The sequence below is a fragment of the Electrona antarctica genome, assembly GCF_951216825.1.
Source record: "Electrona antarctica genome assembly, chromosome: 20".
In the NCBI taxonomy this organism is placed as follows: domain Eukaryota; kingdom Metazoa; phylum Chordata; class Actinopteri; order Myctophiformes; family Myctophidae; genus Electrona; species Electrona antarctica.
This window is the reverse complement of record NC_136801.1, coordinates 10,461,995-10,483,603: the sequence shown is the minus strand read 5'-3', so window position 1 is coordinate 10,483,603 and position 21,609 is coordinate 10,461,995. Positions and strand designations below refer to the sequence as shown.

General features: G+C 43.4%; 1 protein-coding gene across 1 annotated transcript in view; it reads left to right on the top strand.

Annotated features, from left to right (window-relative positions):
- Positions 1-21,609, top strand: part of lmbr1 (limb development membrane protein 1) — a 36,036-nt gene that overhangs the window by 442 nt on the left and 13,985 nt on the right. Inside the window, exons 2-5 of the mRNA XM_079489305.1 lie at positions 6,413-6,485; positions 8,018-8,057; positions 10,756-10,895; positions 13,225-13,328. Of these exons, the coding sequence (XP_079345431.1) occupies positions 6,413-6,485; positions 8,018-8,057; positions 10,756-10,895; positions 13,225-13,328 (357 nt within the window). The remainder of the gene's footprint in view (positions 1-6,412; positions 6,486-8,017; positions 8,058-10,755; positions 10,896-13,224; positions 13,329-21,609) is intronic.

Genomic DNA, 21,609 nt, shown 5'->3' with positions numbered 1-21,609 from the left:
GTGTTCTGTACATCAGCTGATCGGCTCCAGTTTCCATACATTCATGTCAGTAAAAAAAAAAAGCATAATGAATACACATTAAATATACATTACACATCAATACGCAATTAACAGACCAGTCAAGTCCTCAAGGACCCCTGGGGGTCTTCAGACCTCACGTTGAGGACCTATTATCAGTTTTAATTTGATTATGTATGCTCTGCCATCAGTGTTTCTGTATCTAACAGAGCTGTGAAGTTTCCATCACTTTAACAGTTTGCAAAATAGTACAGAGGTACAACAATACAATAATGCTAAAAGGATAACAAAAAGTCCTTGCTTGTTTACATTATGGTCTTGTGTATTCAATTAATCTAGATCGTTATTTCTTGATTTCTGTAGAGCAAAACTTTAACATTAAACATAGTTCAGCAACTCATGCATTTGACCGGGGTCCTCCTTTGCCGTGTAACGTCATTCACATGAATTCCCTCAATGTAATGTCAAACAGACCTGTCAGCCGGTTCAGTACCAAGGCTGTTCCAACACACGCATCTGAATATTACATGTCAACACTTGGCCTGAACTAGATCCGCTATGCTTGACTAAGCATATTAGCACGGTCTCACCTCCCCTACCTGTCACTCACAGCTGGTGCTCATACACTTGTTCATACTGATCCTTGTGTCTTATGTGATCAGCTGTAGCTGGTTAATCTGAGCCGATGGTTATGTCAGGCAAACTTTTCAAACACCACCTTGGTTTGCTTGGATTTGTTTGGTGCAGCAGGGGAACTTGTATGCACAGTGTTATTTTCATAGAGTTGTGTGTTAACTAAACACTGGTGTTAAAGAGTACAGTGTCAACTTCCATGGATAATCATGACTATACCCGAGTAGTAGAGCCTCTCTTCTTGGACTGAGTCCATTTGCACTCCTCCAGTGTGAGTTCAGATATCGAGCCGGTGTGAAATGCCGAGCCTGTGGAGATCTCCCAAAGCACTTGGAAAAAAAGGCTGGCATCTCATCATTGCCTTGTGTGCTCTTAAGAAGTAAAAAAAATGAGCATGAAGGCTTTTTGTCTACCAAAAGAACATCAACATGAAGGATATAACTAGGATATAAGTGATTCATCAAGATTCAATTCAAAGATTGTTACATGACCTTGAAAGTGCAGTGAAATGCTGGTGTAGTGGATATTTTGTCAGCTCCAAACATTTCAACAATAGTCAACAAACCCACTGATGCACCTATGACTGTAGTTGTACACACATGAAATAAATCATTGTCCACAGGTTGTATTCATTTTTAGGCCATTTACTTATCTTGATCATCCACAAAAGTGCATTTACAAACAATTCTTCCATGGCATTGTTCTCTGAATGTAGCTCTCATAACACTGTGGTAAAAATCTGTCCACCAAGGTGAATGCCGTTCCCCAAGGGGGAAAGCCTATATCTCCAGGGTGGCCAAGGCCAAAACAACAAACACAACTCTCCACCCTACCTGAAAAGGAAAAAGAGTTAGTACCGCCATCCAAAAATTACAATCTAGGCTCCCTAACTAAATATAAACAGAGTCAAAAATGGATCTCAAAGGAAATGGCAGTACACCCCTACCAATGCTTTCCTATTGAAAGTGATACACTCAAGAAATGTTTTGATATGCAACTATGAAATAGCTTAGCTATAGTCTGGACTTTAAACACTCAGTAAATAAAGTTACCTTATTAAGCACACAGCAGAATATGGCAAGGCACACAGACTCAACACAAACACACTAGCTAGTAGCTACAAACAGGGTTCAGCACATGGAGGTGACAGGATGGCAAAATGGGCTGAAGTGGTGTTCAGACAGGCCTTTATAATGGCTGGCTAGTTGATTGAAAATGAGGCCCAGGTGTCTCCAGACACCATGCCACTCCTCCAATCACCATACAGCACTGAAAAACACTGACAGTGGATTAAACACAAACCACAACAATATAAGGCCACATAGGGCCATAACACACTAATAATTACACAAAAACGGTGAGGATGGCTTCTATAACTATTGAATTGTGATGGTAAAGTCAGCCTTTGCATAATATCTTATCTTTCGCTAGACTCTTGTTTGACTTTGAGCCAGTTTATCACCCCTCCCATGCACCTACTGTATGCATGTTGAACATATCAATACACGCCCTTGTAGAGTGGTGGCTTGTAAAGACATTTTTTGTTTAGATTCTCTCTCTTCCCCCCCCCCCCCCCCCCCAGCTGGACTGGGAGTGCTCATGTGCATTGTGCAATGACTCAGACTGTCTATTTACTACGGCTCTTTGTTAGATAAGACGACTTGCCTTTGCGATGGGCTGTGTCTTAGGGAAGCACCCTGCGAGTCTTAGCCTGGCTAATAAGCCAGACCGAATCAGCCGTTGGCAAAAAAAAAATTGCCTGCTGGCGGATTACGGTCTGGAGAGGCTCAATGGTACGCCCATTTCCTACACCAGAGAACTGGTGTGGCCAATCGGCACACGGTATGCAATATGGGCGGGCTCTGCTACAGTGACGTTCAATGCTTGAGACCTTTGACTGACAGTAGCTCTGACCAATTGCGTCAAAGAGAAAATGTTTGAACCCGCCCCCCGGGAAACAAGATCCATACACAGCATCTCCAGACTCAAATACCACACGACAGTGTGATTTGAGTCTGGCTTATTAGCCAGGCTATGCAAGTCTGGCTACACTTTTTGCTTTTAGACTGAAATGTGTGCCGTCCGTCTGCGTATTCCCTGGCTGAGTCATGGTCACAGCTAGATCCATGAGCGGTGTGTGTAATGTTGAGATGGCACTGACTGCTGAGGTGGAGGGTTCTAACATTAGTTCTGTCATGGTCACTGTAGAAGCGGAGAATGTGGAATGTGATCTTATCTGTTTAGCCCTTCCAGCTTGTTAGAGGCCCTGCAGTCAACCTAAATTCCACGCACTGGTCATTTTCCCCCACACCTCTTTGCTCGCCCTTGGCCTAATTAGCCTCATAATTTGGTAAATAGATGACTTGACTATGCTCAGGTTGTCCTGCAGTTGGTGATGCAGTTATTGTTTCAGTGCAAAAAAGTATGGAGAATATGTGTGCGGACTCAAGTCACATGACTTGGACTCAAGTCGGACTAGAGTCGCAAATTGTATGACCTTAGACTCGATAACGTTAAGATTGACTTGCAAGTTGCAAGTTTGCAACTTGATTGGATTTTATTCACTTTAACCCCATTTACTTGGTCTTAGGCAATTTGAATTGAAAATACTTGATACCCTTCCCCAAAACCCAAATTTGTTCCATTTCCTTAATCAAAATGCTATTGGTCAGTAATTATACTACTATAGAGTTTCAGTGTATGACTTTGATGGGGTTCCCCCCCCCCCCCCCCCCCATCATGGCAGACAGCTGTGGTCGGAGAAATAGTTTTTGATCATATGGCTTATTTATGACATGACAATTTTATTTAGTTTTGAATTTAAAGGACAACTTTAGTTTTTTTCAACCAAGGTTCATGTTTTAGGTTGTTATTAGAGAAAGTAAAAGATGAGTGTTAATTTTATCATTTGCTGCTTTTTCATTTTAGCTGTTTGACAGGGCTGGGGCAGTCAAACATGGGGCTAAATATGTATTTATTTTTACAAAATGTTATAGCGATTTCTTTTTTTATTATTTACTATAGTCCTACTAGACCAAGAAATTACATCTGGCACAAATGTAAAAACAGCAACAGTGTACAGTCAAACACCCAGTCTAGTAGTGGGGTCTAGTAGGACTATAGTAAATAATAAAAAAAGAAATCACTATACATTTTTATACAAATACATATTTAGCCCCATGTTCGAATGACCTACCCCCCTGTCAAAAACAGCTAAAATCCCTAAAACGAAAGAAAGCAAATTAAAAAGAATTAACACTCATCTTTCTCTAATAACCTAAAACATGAACCTTGGTTGAAAAAAACTAAAGTTGTCCTTTAAGAAAGAGTGAGGTTTATCAGGATACGTCAGGATTCAGAAGTCATTTGCTGCTATTCAACATCACCATGGTGCATTTAATAGTAAGAATGCATACAGAGTTCCATTAAAAGCCTTTTATTGTATCGTTTTATTGCACAGCATTTTGGGATATGAGCAAGGAGATGGTAGTCTTGACATTATGGTTTTTACTATAAAAAGACAAACATTATACAATTCAACATGACATCACAATCACATCCTATTCTATTCCCTGAAGAAGACCTCCTAGGTCGAAACGTTGGATTCTTGTCAATAAATATACAGCATCGTGGCTACGTGTGTGCGGCCTTTTTCTAATTTTTAATCACAATCACATCCATCATCAATTAGGCCCAATATAAACTTGGCACTAAGCCAAGGTGTGGGTGGGCTACCACTTAATACATTAAAGCGTACCAAGCAAACACAACAATACACCAAATAACATTCAGTGAACGGTCTATATAGGTTGAATGAGTACTGCCTTTCCCCGAATACTAATATGACTATGTGCATACTGCACATTACACACATTCTCTACAGTTTCAAGGTAATCAGGTGAGAATTGCATTTCATACATAACCAATAAAATGAACGAACTTTACTGAACTCACTTCAGTGACGCATTATCATAACAAAGGCCTGCTGAGACTCCAGGACAGCAGGCAGTGGCACTCAGGTTGAGTTGCTGCTGCTGACAAACTATCACTTTAGGTCGGGACAGGCATTTAGGCAGTATATAGCAGGCCACTGATTGAGGAGTGAGTGAGGGCAGCTGTGATTAGGGATTGAGAGGGAGTGACCGCAGGTGAGGTGGGTGGATCCAATCCGTGGACTAGGCCAGGGGGAGGGTGGCTGTTGCTCACTAGGATGACTCATTTCTACTCTCCGCTAGGAGACTCTGCAAGTTTCCTACCGGAGAGAAGACTCTGCCGGTCATCAAATTCTTGGCTTAGGAATCCACTCCTTTAACTAACAGACAAAATTAATAAACACTACAAAAACGTAATCGTAGGAAACTGATTTATTGGACACACCAACAATGGTGGGTTGTCGGGTGTCAGTCCAAAGAAAAATCACACCTGTGTGAAGTGAGCGGTGCAACTGTACCGTGTGGGAGTCCCTGCAACATCCAGACCCAGGAACGCGCCCAGGGGGCCGCCCCGGTTCCGGCGAGCCGCCCCGCGTCTGAAACAGTCGAGAAATGACGGAGTTATCGTATTGTAGCTTTCCGTGCTGGGACGCGTACGGGGATGCATACATGCATACCGTACCGTTACATACATACTGTACATGATACATGCATGCATGCATACATAGGGACACACATAGCTCCGTAATGGAGCGGAGGCACCTCTCAAAAAGGAGAAGGTTGTGTGCTCCACTTCACGTGGTGGTGGATTAACAAACTTCAGCTGTCTAAGCCAGGAGAAATGCTTCATGTGAGCCTGGCGGTGCGTCAGGCTCTTTGTAACAATAGCACTACTAGGCATGCACAGGGTTGACATTTTCATCTGTGGAACCGAGTCAAACAAAATGTGATGCTTCAACTCCAAGTTCCCAGTTCACATGATTCTTTTGGGGAGAAACTGAAAAGTTTGAGAACCACTGGTTTATACAGTATATGTCTGTTTTTGATTACGAAGTGGTTTTTCTAAACTCTGCAATACAAGGTCCTAGACTGAACAGGAAATCTGCAGTGCTGGCTGACTGGTCCATGTAGAAGTGAAGTTTAGTTTAGTGAACCTTCCTGGGCCTGGGAAGCAGCCCATGTGAGGGCCATGGGTCAGAGTCAGGTTTTGTAACTTGATCAGTGCAACATATCTGACATATTTGACATATCCGTCATTATGCGTGTGTGTACGATGGGCACAGATATGTTAAACCTTTGGAACATACTCTGGCTGACCCATTCAATCTAATTGAAGATGTAAGCACAAGAGGGAACACTTTGAGATAATCCAATTATTTAGTCATAATCTTATTGTTCATGCATAAAAAAGCTGGCGTGTTGTAAGCTTATTTCCACAATTTTTACCTTTTGTTTGTATAAAATGAATAAATGTTGGTAATTTCTTTGTATAGTAAGTTATCTTCACTGCACAATTTCTGATTATGGAGCCTAAAAGGCAGGCATCAATGTATTTTTTATTCATATTCCAATGTTCAATGTGAAAAACACAATTAAATCGTTAATCACAATTGACAATTAATCGTCAACTTAAATTTGTAATCGCGATAGCCCTAATTAGTAGTACATAACACACTTGAGGCCTTTAGTAGCAAGTTGTAGTAGATACTAATGAGAAATAAAATGGCTTATAGAAAGTTTGGGGTCAATTGGACACATTACTATTGACGTTGATTCTCTCTGCCGAGTCATCTACAGTCAAATTAAATTATTTTTGTCTTTTGTTTCAGATTTGCTTCATGCTGTTTGCGGTGCTGTACATTGTGTCGTACTGCATCATACACAGGTACAAGAGAAAAAGCGGTAAGTGTTGCAAATCTTGAACATAGTTCAAGCCTAGGCAAAGGCAATCGAATGCATGCATTCAGCGAGGCTGTCATCCCACTGAGCAACAGTCGGTCTAAAACCGGTCTAAAAACGTTTTTTTTAGCGGTCTAAGCTTAGCTTAGACGTTGATTAGCAGTTTTCTAAACGTCTATAGACCGTCTATATATAGACGTTGAAACGATGTTGTTTCAACATCTAATCTAAGCCTAGACCGCTAAAAAACTTACATTTTTAGAGCATTTATAACCCATTTTTAGACGGCCATTTAGACCTCTAATAACCTGAAAAATTCTCAGTGGGATGCTTCTCGGGTGTTCCAAAGGCCAAGTGCCTTTGGAACACCCGAGAAGCATCCCACTGAGAATGTGTTGTGTCAGAATTGAAATATTTTCCCAGCAAACACAGTGCAAATCAAGTGTTGTGGGGAGAATAAAAGTGGCAGTGTGGCCAAACTGTACAATTTCCTTGTTTTTGTTTTGTTCCGTTCTATCTCCAATACTAGGCAGGCAGTTCTGCAAATCAAAACCTGAAAGGAAAAAAAAGGAAAACAAAAGAGTCTAGTCAAGAATTATGAGCTGTGTCTCTTTTGGACAAATATAGTATGTGCAGGTCATTGTGGCTCCCATAATCTCATTTAAAAAGTAGACCACGTTTGCGCCAGGAAAATCTCTGGGGTTTTACACTGGAAATCTAGGCTGCTCCTGTCCTTGCACCCAGGCAGTTTGGAAGTATAACCCTCTATCTACATTACAGTAGAGAGACGTGAGAATAGAGGACATTGCTGCCATGCATTAGGAATCCAACTTGTACTGCGTTCTGTGAAAACTGGCATATTGAGGGTAGATTCATCGAAAATGTTTTAAAGATGTGTACATTGTTGGTGGACAATTGTTCATACTGATATGTCAAATCCAGTGTTCTCAAAACAACTCCCTATTTATGTGATGGAAGTGCATTTCATTATGCATGCTTTCCTGTCAATTATTTTCTGTGCAACAGGAACAGTCGTTCAGGACATGCTATCAGATTTCCGAAACTGAATCAGACCATGCATGCTAGATAGATTTCCTCAGCTGAAATCCCAAGAACCAAACCCGATTTCTCATTGAAAGAATCGATCCAGTGTGTTTGGATGTATACATCACCTTGTAGGCTAATGATTTAAAACGAATACCATTCACTAAAGGTAATAGGTAGTTATTTTCAATATTTAGTAAGTTTAAAAATGCGTCCATTGTTGTATTTCCCTGGTTATAGCCTTCAATATGTCATGAAACATAGTCCTCCTCGTATGGCTGTTTTATATTTGTTACGGAGGGACAGACAGTATGCTGACAAAATGGGGAGAGAGATGGGGGGGGGGGGGGGGGGGGTGACATGCAGTAAAGGCCGTCGTGATCGGGAGTCGAACCTGCGGCACACTGCCAGACTGGATTACCAGCCAAGGTGACTGGACTGCTGAGCCACGGCCCAGGCCGCTCTCATCATTCTTATCTCCCTATGTTTAGATGACCAAGAGGATGAAGATGCCGTCGTCAACAGAATATCGTAAGTGAAGCTAATGTCTGTTAAACCTTTCTTTGATACACAGTGTATATACAGTGTATACTATGTACATAGTTTACAGTAGAAAGGAATATGGACAGTATTTTCAGTTTTGCATTAGAATGGAGCAAAACCCCTGCCTATCATAGCCACACGCCTCCTGAGTCCTGCCTATACTAGGCTAGGCTATGCCAGTGGTTCTCAACCTTTTCAGACTGACCCCCCAGACTAATCATATTTCAACTGGGGGCCCCTACCCTGTCAAGCACTTGGAATTGTAGCAGTTGAGGCAGATAAATGACGTGGATAAATATTGTGAAAAATCTTCCTCTTTCTTATCATTTGATAATTCGGCCTATGGTTTTTTCTTTTTTTTTTAATGTTTTTTTTGTGGCTTTCGCCTTTATTTTATATCTTTTATGGAGGGACAGACAGTAGGCTGACAGGAAATGGGGAGAGAGATGGGGGGAAGACATGCAGTAAAGGCCGTCGGGATCGGGAGTCGAACCCGCGGCACACTGCCAGACTGGATTACCAGCCAAGGTGCCTGGACCGCTGAGCCACGGCCCAGGCCAATTCGGCCTATGTTTGACCAGTTATTATAGTATAGTTTACTTACTTGATGCAGCAAGGGTATTTTTTATTTCCTTTATTTTATAAGGTATCATGTGGGGACCGCTCTGGAGGTCCCAATCCACAGGTTGAGACCCACTGAGCTAAGTAACGGGAAGCGTTTCCAATTAACCAGCTTTTTCAGTGATGGGGCAAAGCTGTGACTTTGTCCCGTGACCACCAAGAACTGCTGAGCAGATGGCGCACTCCTCCGGGTCCAATCTGAAACCTTAATGTCCCTGAATCACAGAAAATGGCAACCTCCAGATTGCCCCCGCAGCCTCATGTCCGTTGTTCCAGAACAGTGGGTGTGGGTGGGGTGGACAAATTGATGAGTGGAAGGGGTGGAAGAGAGGAGAGTGGATTGACATTCAGCCTCGTAGACAGTGAAATGGCCATCTGCTACATAACGCCAGAGCATTTAAGCTAAGTGGTCTGTGACACTAAATAACTTAATTCCCTCTTGGGCATTTTGCTTATTTATTCCTATCACACAGTGTGCCGAATTATTCTTCATTAACATGACATGTAATCCAAAACTAATCCGCAAAATGGCCGAGTGATAGCTTGAGTTGTAACATATAATCAGATTTAATACATTTGTCGTCGTTATATGTCAGGGTTCCCCAATAGGCGGCCCGTGGGCCATTTGCGGCCCGCAGAGCGCCCCCTTGCGGCCCGCGGAAGAATTAAAATAAAAAAATAAAAACTTTTTTTTCTTTTTTTTTGGGAGGGGGTCCCAGATATAAATGGCATTAAATGGGGGTCAGTAGCCTATGCATGTCAAACTGGGCATCCTTTTCAAATGGGGTCTTGCCCTGAAAATGAATTTTCAGGGCAAGACCTCGACCTCACGCGTGCGGACTCGGCCCCCAGCCTGGTACCCTAGTCAAAATATGGCCCTTGAGGAAAATTAATTGGGGAACCCTGTTATATGTCATATTTGCGCAATAATACTTTTTTTTAGAGCTGGGGTCTTCAATGTTTTTCAGGCCAAGGGCCCCTCAGCTGAGAGAGATGAAGCAGAGACCCCCCCGCTAATACATAGTGTATAACATTGTGTTGACGTCTTCATAGATTTCATAAATGGTTTCATAGACCTACTTCATCCATCAGTGTTGTATTCATGTTCATTTAATTTAATTTACTGCGTATTTTCTTTTTTCTTTTTTATAATATTTATTTTATTTGGAAAAAGCAGTACAGTAACAGCATTTCTATGTATATATAGGACACAAGTGCAGTTCCCAGGATTTTCTTTTCCACCCCTCTTCCCTCCCTCCCCCCTCCAAGTGACTCCATCTCCAGTGTCTCTGTAACATCCTTGCTTTCTTCAGTCAACACTTAACAGGGGCAAAGGGCAATATCGCTCGAGTGTACATTTCAGAAGGAAAAAAAGAAGAAAGAGTGGGCAGACAAAAAGAAAAAGACAAAAAAAACAACAACAACCAAGAAACGAAAGTATTTTACTGTGTATTTTCATACATAACTTGACCTTTGGCTCTGTACTTGGTCTGCTCTTTCCCCCCTCTACACCAAACCTCTTTCCTGAAACTAGCCGATCTACAAGCTCAAAATGCATGATCACAGCATGATGCGTTGTGAGCTTGTAGATCTGCTATTTTCGGCAGAATAGAGTACAGAAGTCCTGATGTCACTCGTTCATCCCCTGGTTCGCAAGAGTTTTTCTCTATGGAGAATAACATGGGGTCCTCTTAAGACCGTCTCATATAAGAATAACATGGGGTCCTCTTAAGACCGTCTCATATAAGAATAAACAAACTGTCTCGGCGATTATGTCGGGGAGGTGGTTCTGTATCGATTATGATAGCCAGTCACGCATATTTTCTGGCGAAAAGTTAAATAATTCAGCGGCGGTAACGCTAGAGTTTTGTCGCCGTGAGTTGAACACATTTCTTATTTCATGTATTGGTTAATGCATATCAAAAAAAAGAATAACGTCATTTTAACTTTATTCTGGTTGTGTCTTAATGCATATAAAAAAAGAATAACTTTATTTATAACGTTATTCTGGTTGTGTCTTAAATACTTGTATCTTGTATGTCTGTGTGTGGTGTTCCATTTACAGGATGTACCTGTGCACCTTCACCCTGGCAATGTCGGGTGGAGCCGTCTTCCTCCTACCGTTCTCCATCATTAGCAATGAGATCCTCCTCTCCTTCCCCCAGAACTATTACATTCAGTGGCTCAATGGCTCCCTCATTCATGGTCAGTAACTTCAGCAAAATGCATAATTCTCTTATTGTTTGTTTATTGTTTTGTTTATGTTTTCGTACTTACCACTGTCTTTTGAGTATTAACACATCTGCTCAGCTGAAAGAAAACACGTCACAATTAATATTTAACAATAATAACAAGAATCAATAGGCGTTCTGGGGTTGATTTGCATGACATTTTACCTAATGCCTGACAAATGTTGCTGGTTTAATAGGCCTTTTTACACATTTAGGTTTAAATTAACAATGAGGATTCTAGACAACTCTTGCTACAGAGGGGCAGGGGTTTGTCTACTCTCCCATGGAGCAGTATATAGCTGTTCTCTTTTGTTCAGATGACTGAAGGTGTTAAAAAAGTACCTCCACCTATAGCCACCAGAGGGCATCAGAGTCCATGACATGTTAATGCAGGATGCTTGTGAGCATAGAAAGGACTCATGGCTGTCATCACAAGTAGAGTATGATCTGCTCCCAGTGAAGCTCCCACTAAAACGTTGATTGAAATGTTTTGATGGATTAATTGAATACTTTATTAGTAAAAAGTAAGTATTAAAGAAAAATGATACAGTACAATGTGTGTATTCAAATTCAATGAATCAACAGAGCATAGAATATTTACACATAAATAGCTATATACATATAGAATGGAAAAGGAAAATTGTCAGGAGTTTCAAGAGTTCAAGTTTAATGTCTATCTCTACTTGCAGTTTTCTGACAGATGCTTTTTCAGGTTTTCAAATTTGAAAGAAGCCAGTGATTCACATCGTTTAGTGTCTGACGTCAGGCCATTCCACATTATGGTGGCAGAGTAGTAGAATTAGATTTTCCCCCCGTGTTTGCGTTACATTTGGGGGTTAACAGATCGGAGGCGCTCCCTCTTCTGTGTGTCCATCACTCAGGAGAAGTAGTCATATGTGGGCACTGTCCCTCTGAGTATCTTAACACTTCTTGTGCCGCTGAATCTTTCAGAATAAAGGCGCCAAGCAGTTGAGGGAGATTTTATTCTGAAAACGCCTTTCCCTTTCCCCCAAAAAACAGGAAGCGAAATCTTCCATTTCTCCATAGCGCTAGTAATTCTGATATCCCTAGAAGCGTTAATATTGTAACCGCGATGTCAGAAATTAGACCATGAAGTCAGAAATTAGACCAGAACATCCATGTTATGATCAGTCGGCGTGGATGCAGCGTAGTTTCAGGTAAAATAGGGTTTTCTGTCAGGCCGTAAACAAGGAAGTGAATGGTCAGACCAGGTCGGGAGTGGGGCTGAGCCTAGCAACGGCCGTTTGCAAAAATAAATAAATTTAGCTATCGTTTTATATCGATATAAAAGACCTTTAGACGTTCCCACACGTCCTTAACACCCCGCGGTTTTATTTGATAAGACATGTGTGGGCGTCCTAGGCATCAGAAGTTAAATGCCAATCCCATTGATATTTTGCTTAACGCTGTCTTCTACCCTGATCCCAAACTAGCAAAGTGTGTTGCAATTAGGTGGGTCATCATGAGTCATACACAAATCAGTATGTTTTGGGAGGTCTGAAATGTAGTTTTTAGTGATATTGAGGTGTTGGAGAACCAAGAGGTGCCAGCATAATCAAAATGACATCGAATGAGGGCTCCAATTAGTGTCTTTAAGTGCACCCTTGTTGACAAAAGAGGAAATCCTGCCCAAAAATCTTGTTCTTTGATTGACTTTAGCAATCACTTTTGATGGGGTTTTTTTCACCTCTCAGTTTGTTATCAAGAACACAGCCCAAATAGGTCACCTCTTCTTTACTTGAGAAGTTGAGATTACATTATCTTACGTGTATCTACATTATACTGAACAGATATGTATTATATAATAGTTATAAAATGTGTAAGAGCAGTGGTGGAAAGTAACTATAAGTACGGTATATTCATTTACTCAAGTAACATTTTGAGGTTATTTTACTTAATTAGTATTTACAATTTTTACAATACTTTTACTTCTACTCCACTACATCTCGGATCCAAATATTGTACTTTTACTTTATTATTTGAAAACTTTAGTTACGAGTTACTTTGTAGATTTTGATTATTATTACAAAACATACATTAACCACTTCAGCCCTTCATACATTTCGGCCATTTGAAAATGGTCGATCTACAAGCTATATATTTGAAAACTTCTGCATAATGAGTACTTTTACTTTTTGTACTTTAAGTACATTTTGATGCCACTACTTTTGTACTTTTACTCGAGCACCTTTTGAATTCCGGACTTTTACTTGTAACAGAGTATTGATACTTTTACTTAAGTAAAACGTGTAACAGTTGTTTTGTGTGCATGACCTGTGCAGGCCTGTGGAACCTGGTGTCGCTGTTCTCCAACCTCTGCCTCTTTGTCCTGATGCCCTTCGCCTACTTCTTCCTGGAGTCTGAGGGATTTGCTGGATCTAAAAAGGTATCAATGACCAGCTTATATATATATATGGTGTCTGCTCAGTCTGACGCATCAGCATATACGGCAATGTGTATCTCCCCCAGAGTTGGTGTCGAAATGTCCTTGAGCAAGACGCTGAACCCATAATGGCTCCTGATGTGCAGGAAGAAAGCATGAGGTCAGTCCGTTGCTCTCCCCAGGTTGGCAGAGGGAGTGTAGTGCCCACGATTGAATTTGATAATTGACACTGAACCATCATCGATGGCGATCCATCATCCACGATAGCATTGTCTCATCGCCACAAGCCTTATTTGCTCCCATTCGTACAATGGAACTCACCGTAACACTCAATTTCACAATGTGTGGGCGGCAGTGGCTCAGGGCCAGGGAGTGGCTGGTAGAGCGGCCGGATGGGAACCGCCAGGTTCCCAGTTCGATCCCGGGCTCCCCCAGAGTTGGCATCAGAGGGTTCTTGAGCAAGACTCTGAACCCCTAATCGCTCCCGGTGTGCAGGTTGGTGCCTCCTAGCACGGTTTCCTCCACAAACGGTGTATGAATGTGTGTGTGAATGTGTGTATGTAAAGTGCTTTGGATATAAATGCACCATTTTACAATATACCGATGCCTTTGTCTACCAGTGTCCACGCGAGAGGATTCCTCTCGGCAGCAGCAGCAGGTGCCTCAGTCCTTGCCCTCTCCCTGACTCGCACCGCTGACCATAACTGCCACCGCAGAAAGCTCATTAACCATGAAAGGCCGAATCTGGTCTTCGCCCAGCGCCACATCCTGACAAACCCTTCCAATAAGGCTAGACGCTGCCAACGCTTCAACACGGCTGCATCGGCCGCCACTGATTTAAGGCCTGATACCCCGTCACCCCCTCCCCAGCAGGCCCTAAAATAAAACTTCAAAAGGACAGGCTAATAATCGAGTTGTAAGGCTCAGCGAACTTCCTTGTTTAATTGATTACCCCCCCCTCCCCCCAGCACCAATGCGAAAAAAAGAAGAAGAAGGAAAAAAAAAAAGAGGCTTGGGGGCCCGCGTTCAGAAAGTCCATAAAGTCGCAGCAACATGACAGCACAATAGAGCCCGGCAAAATGGAGGGGGAAAGATTTACTTTTAATACACCTCTATCCTGTGTCACAGTTTGCGACCCCTCTGGTTTATGTCCCTCCTGGCAAATGCACATAAAAATTTGTCTGTACTGTAGTTTATGGGCCGTTCTTTTTATTTCCCCCTGCCTGCTAATTTGTTTGGGTTGGATTTCTTCAATAAAAGGGCAGGCCCTGATGGGTAAGGAAGCAGGACCGAGGGCCTCTGTCACGTTGGGTTTTTTGTTCTTTTCCTGTTTAAAAGCAAACTGTTTCTTGCTACTGATCATCCATAAATTTGCTCAGAGGAAGCGCTGTTCAGTGTTGAGCTGCACTTGCAAGTACATTTTGCTGTGTGCAAAAGGGATGGGGGGGACGGGGGGACGGGACTCTCTTATTTCAACCAGCCCCCCCTCATCACAGGAGAAAAGTGCCCCACGGAGGGCGATCATGAGACCGACAGCAGGGGGAGTGAATGTAAAACACTGATTTAAGTTTTTATAATGTGATGTTATCCCTTTCCTCTATAAGAGTATTAGACCGCAGTGTCATGGGGTTTTATGTGGTATTTTATCATCCTGGAGTGATGTTAAGGCACCGAGAGGTCCTTTGACCACGGAAATGAAGTGAATGATGAATTTGACTGGTAACAGTGTAAGTCAGCCTTTTCATGTGGCACTGTTTATTTTTGACGAGGTACTAAAAGACGGCACGGGAATAAAGATTGAAATTTGGATGTCTTTTTCCCTTTTTTTTCCTCTTTTCTCTGACAATGTGAACAGTTAATCCATTGAGACCTGGAACGCATCCATGTCACGTTAGCGTTAGCGTTTTAAACATTATGTTATAATTTAGCTATTGAAAAATAGCAGATCTACAAGCTCATAGCGCGCCACCGAGTGGCGCGCTATGAACTTGTAGGTCTGCTATTTTTGAAAAATCGTTAAAATGTGCCTCAAATCTTTCCGAAAATTGTCATGATTTAGAAAACTTTTTTTTTTTTAATTTCGACGTCAGGCCTGAATGGGTTAAGTTCTTCAGAGGCTCTCTCTGGCGCCCGGATGATTAATAGTTTAACAAATTGTCCAAATTGTGGATGAATCGTGGAGTGACTTTTTTGCGTATGGTTCTAGATGTCACGTGTTATGATGATAACACGGCTTTATTTGCTGGCGTAAAATGTCTCTCACTCACACTAAGTTGCTCACATCTTTTGTAGAAGAGCAAAAAGCACTGATAGCCAAGAATGTTTTTTTATTTTATTTTTTTAAATGTCATCTCGCAATTTTCCGCCATTTGGCTCCTGGTCTTGTTCCAGAAACCCATTTGCTCTCCTGCATAATTTGTCCCCTTCACCTCTGTGTGTGTGTGTGTGTGTGTGTGTGTGTGTGTGTGTGTGTGTGTGTGTGTGTGTGTGTGTGTGTGTGTGTGTGTGTGTGTGTGTGTGTGTGTGTGTGTGTGTGTGTGTGTGTGTGTGTGTGTGTGTGTGTGTGTGTGTGTGTGTGTGTGTGTGTGTGTGTGTGTGTGTGTGTGTGTGTGTGTCAGACCGTTTTGTATCTATTGCATTGTCTAATCACTCTAATGCAAACTGACCATTAACTATATTATGTCATTAAACACTGCATTACAGTATTATTGGAGGTGTTGTAAAATGTCTGACACAAAAGCCGTGTCCTTTTTTATAATGAGGAAAATTCACTTCTGTTCAGCTGAAAGTGCCTGGGACTCGGGAGGGAGGGCCCGCAATGCCACCAGTAGATGGTGGCATGGCGTGTCATTTTAACGAAGAGGACTAGCTGTGTCTGTCTGTCGTCCGGATTTAAATGGTCAGCATGACCTGACAAAAGCTTCCACTCGGTTTGTATTATAGTTGCAATAATGTCAAAACATTGTCCAGTGAATTGATGTAAAGCTCTGAAAGTTTTGAAAATGTTCTGTCCCCCTTTTCTGCTTTGTCCCATTTAGACCTGAATCAGATTTTAAGAACGCCTTCTAAAGTTTTCCCGAAAATCTACTCGTGTCTAAAACGACACGGATGCTTTCCTCGCTTTAACCCATTTTGGGCGGGAACCCCTCTTGGTGTTAGCATTATGTTATGCTTTAGCTATTGAAAAATAGCAGATCTACAAGCTCATAGCATTATAAAAACTTAAATCAGTGTTTTACATTCATTCCCCCTGCTGTCGGTCTGCTATTGTAGGTCTGCTATTTTTGAAAAATCGAAGAACCACTGACATAGAAACATAGCTTTTTCAGAAAACTGTCAGGATGTAGAAGACATTTTTAGAATCTGATCTCAGGTCAGAATGGGTTAAAGGTGTAACAATGTACAGGCTTTCAGAGACACCGGTATTATTTTATTCATTGTTGTTTTATTATTATTTTAAAATAAATCCCCTGGATGTTTGGGTCAGATCATAAGCTATGCAGGGAAGGGCCTCTACACTAGTCTCCCTCTCACCCGGGCCGCTAACATCGAGACTTGTCTGATCCTGAAAACGAGTTGAAACGAGTCTGACCCCCCGACTGACCCCACGATGGCCCAACAGGTTTCATCTGGTAGTTAAAGAAACTCCTCATCAATCTCATTCCTAAAAAACCTAATTTGTGCCTCGTTGACAAAACGGGGAAAACGACACATTTCCGCCGTGAAAAAGCTTTTTTTTCCATTCACAAATATGTTATTTTTTTGTCAAGCACGACACTTTTGCCGCCGAAGCATAAATCACGGTTTAAGGTTACGCCTTAAACAGGCCGATGATGAGGAGTGGGTTTATTGTGTTGGGGGGGGGTGGGTAGGGGGTGTGTGTGTGTGTGTGTGTGTGGGGGGGGGGGGGTATGCGCATCTCGCCGAGCAAACCCTGCGTGGTGTTACTAAGATACTCGTCTTTGTTAGACCTCTACAATGGGGGCCTGGATATTTATTTCAAATCTCCTGAACATGCAAACATTTTTCCCAGGCCTTCTTTTCGGGCCGGGGCCAGCCGGAGAATATAAAGTGGTGTTTACATACCTTCCTTTAAGGTCACAATGTCTCCCTAAAGCCTGCCGGTTACAATGTCCATTACCATGGCAACATATTAGTTTGAGTCGGGAATTTAGGGGGGGAAAAGGAAAAAGTGAGCTGTCCTGGATTTGTCTTTTTTTTTTTGTAATACCCCCCCACCCCCCCACCCCGTCTGGGTTTCTCAAACTAAGTGATCGGCTCTGAGACTAGTTGGTTTTTCAGCCAGATCTTTCAACCAAATGAACTCGAGGGTCCCTGTTCTCTGCGACGAAGAAGAAATTCGAACATTCAGCGAAAATAGCACATATACATACAAGCTCACGTCACTCACGACGCGGCACAACTTGTGGATCTGCTATTTCCGGCAAAGAGATTCCTTGTAACGACAGAAAAAATGAGCAGACCTATTATAGAGCCGTGAGGGACCCCTGTCAACTGAGCCTCGGTCCCAGGCTTACTTATCTGCGAAAAGAAAAGCCTGGTCACAACGTAAGGCAGAGAAGCTATCGGCGGACGTATCCTCCGGAATATCCGTCAGATGTATTTCCCCCGGATACGATATTTTCCCGACCAATCACAACACTTGTTTCATTCGCGGAGAATGTAAACTGATTTGTAAAGCATCAACGTAATTTCCTTGGGCGATACTTCCGCTAAAATCCCGCAACTTCCGCTGATAGTCTTTTCAGCGTAGGTCTTGTCAACTACATATGGGTTTAAGACAGGTGGTTAACTGTCTATAAAGCATGACATCCTGTATCTTACCTCTAGATGTGGCTCCATATAAGTCGGTGGTTAGGTTTAATTGTTTCTGCTAAGACCCACCCATGCCGTGGGATGTTCAGTAGATCCAAACAGGCCGGTGTTTTTGGCGCTGACCGCCGTCGACTGACTTGGCTGTACTTGGACATAACCTTTATGCGTGACAAAACCCATGCGACAGTCATTGTAATGCTTTGAAGACTTATCAGTCTGACACCTCGCCGTAATCGGAACAAGCTGTCGTCACTGTAGGACGCAAATAAAGCTCTGCAAACATCAAAAGTACTGAAGCTACTTCCCCCCCCTGTTAAATCTCTGTTGTTGTGAGTCATGACTGGTGAATTGTCTGGGGGGGGGGGGGGGGTGCTGGAGAAGTAAAAAACGCTGTGTTAGTGAAGTATGATTTTCTTGCCTTTTTGTGGGGTTTACTTTTTACGACAATGTTTTTTTTTCTTGTTGTCAAATCCCCCCCCCCCCGCCCCACAATACGACGTGACGCGGATGGTTTGCCATGCCGCCATGTCATTGGACTCTTATTAGGAAGTCTTATTATGCGTCTTTAGAAGTTTATTCTGCAGCTTTTTTTTGTTTGTTTTTTTTTGCAGGGGAGTGTCCCCTCTCTCTCCTCTGCTTTCTGTCTGCAACACGGCCAGTGGTGCCTTGTTGGCCCGACTAGCGGGCTGAAGGATACACTAATAAGGTCCCCGGGCATCTGGTGTGTCTTTAGTCTTTAGCAGAGAGGGCAGTTTGCTGCTATTGCTGGCGGAGTGAGAAGGACGCTGACCCACTCCACCCCCATTCGGCCCTTATCCCACACGCCCCTGACAGTTAGCAGAAGGATGAGCCGCGGGCCGATCTCTGCCGCCGCCCGTTGACCTTCTAAGGATTGATGGCGGCCGCTACGAAGCTCCCGTACTCTCTCTCTGTTGTAGCTCATTGTCTTTGTCTCATTCTGTTCCTGCCTCTCTCTCTCACTGCCCCCCCCAACACAAAGTACAGCGCTGCAGCTTCTCTCAGTGTCCTCTCTCCTTCACGCCGTCGCACACAGTAGCGCAGTCGGTGACACGCGGCTTCCAGAGAAAGTGCTCTCTGCGGGCTTCGTACCCGTCGAAGCATCAAGGACACGCGGGCTGCAAAAGCGCCACCGTGCTTTGTGCAGTTTTCCCCACATCACTAGTAGTAGCCAGAGCGGGATAGCGTGTGTGTGTGTGCGTGCGTGTGCGTGTGGCCTCTTCGGCGGTTGTGTCATGACATGTTATAATAACACTTGGTATTATATATGCTGTATATACCAAGTCATTTTTCTCCCCCCCCCCCCCCCCCCCCCCCATACGCGTTTCTTGGAAGTCTTTCTCTCTCTCTCTCCCCCAGTCTGGTTGCTGTAGTCACTAGTCAACTAGCCCCGTGCTCCAGGACGGCGTGAGGATCAGGGGGATGCTGAATATTTCAGAGCTGCTATATTTAGAGGTAGAGTTACACATTTAGAACGGCAAGAATAGAAACCTTCAGAAGGGTGCTCTGAATGCCATGGTGCAGGTCTTTATCATATTATATGTATGTCTGTTTGTCTGAAACAAAGAACAAAGAAAGTGTCTCATGTCCTCCACTGGTGACTCGGTTTGATTTGAGTCATTTACAAACCTGAATCGAGTCCCGGTCCATTGTGACTGCTGCACAGAACATTAACGTTTGCGACACGTGTGATGGAAGAGAAGGAAGAAAAAAAAAACCTCCTTCATTATTTTGTTTGTCTTTTTTGAATAACAGAGGAAAAATGAGGTAGAAAAATATATATTGTGGACATACAGTGTCACACAGAGAAAAGGGTGGAAGGTGTAATGAAACCATCCAGGGTGTTTGGTTCACAGAGGGAAAAACATGTCTGACATAGCATATTTTTTTTTTCTGGGACCGGGGATGATAGTAAGGGAGGTGACGAGCATTGCCTTTGCCCTAAATGATCTGAATAGCTAATGTTTTGAGCCTTATGAATGATTGAGAGAGCCCGGCCCTACAGGGAATACACCTTCAGCCATGGCATGGACGGCTGCTTTAAGGTGGACCGACTCGCTTGAGCGAGCGAGCGCCGCTGCCCGCGCCTCATCTCTCGTCCTGCAGCGTCCTTAAGAGAGAGCATATGGGATGTGGCTAAAGTCCCTGAAAGCATTCTCTCTCTCTCTCTCTCTGTCTCTCTCTCTCTCTTGCCTCTGGGGGATGAGAAGCGCTCAGACGTTGACTCCTCTCCTCCACCGCTCTCTCTCTCTCGCCCCCTTTTCTATCTCTGTTTCATTCCTTCCCTCTCACCATCACTCCCAACCTCTCCCTTTCACCCTCTGCTGTGACTGCAGCATCGGTCTGTGCAGGTGGTGTGCTGTGACCACACAAAGGATGCATGAGGCGGTCTGCGTAATTGACGTCTGGGTCATGGTTGGGCATATGTTTTGGGGTGTCAAGTCCTGGTATATGAGGAATTGAACAGCAGTCCCTTAGAAGGAGTCACGGTGCATGCCATGTTGAGTGTCTGTGTCATGTCGTCAGATGGCGCCCCTTTCTATAATGCAGCTGCATGATGACTATACTGTACGCTCAAGTCCTGCTTATTATGCCCAGTGGTTGCAGTGTCCATCATGGCCACACTGGGGCACTCCAGACCCTGCCCACTTGTCTGTCTTTCTGCTGTGCTAGAAATGTCAACACTGATGCTCCTGCAGCATTTGCTCTGTGAGAGGAGAGACGTGTATAGAGATGATGCTGCGGCTCAGTAATTAGAAGAGGGAGAGAGACACAACCACTCTTTTCTTTTTGTTGCTAACAAGCCAGGACCCCTCCTCAGGAGAGACCAAAGTGTTCCTATATGAATGATTTCAGTAGATGCTTTGGGGTGACAGACAGTGGTAGAAGAAAGCACAGGGGCTTTGATTTATTGTGTCAGCGGACTAACAGGGAAATGTATAAACTCCTATCACAATTCATCTGCCAGACTCGGGTCATTTCCATCCATTAAAGAGGCCTGTGTGTATAAGAGGTGGGACCTTCAAAGAGAGACCTCCTTCATGTATCTGTTAGCGAATGCTGAACAGCATCGCAGCGGCCTTCATGTTAGCTGGCAACAAATTGCTCATATGTGCCTAATTTAGCCAGCGCTCCACCGGCACAGAGCCCCTATTAGAGCCCTGGTGGTACTCCACCCCGACGTGCATGAGAACGGCGATCTGTCTTGTGGTGCTAGACAGCTTGGCTCTCACTGCTCGGAGGGAAATGGACCCTGTGTGAACAGGTAGAGGAGGACTTTATTAACCACTCAGTGCTTTGTGACCCGGAAAACCCAAATTACCCCAAAACCCCTCTGGTCTGCATGGCCCGGGACACGGCCGTGTTAAAGGGGACCTCCTAATCAGCCCCAGATGGGAGGCCTGCACTCAATCGCTAGACAGTAGCTGTA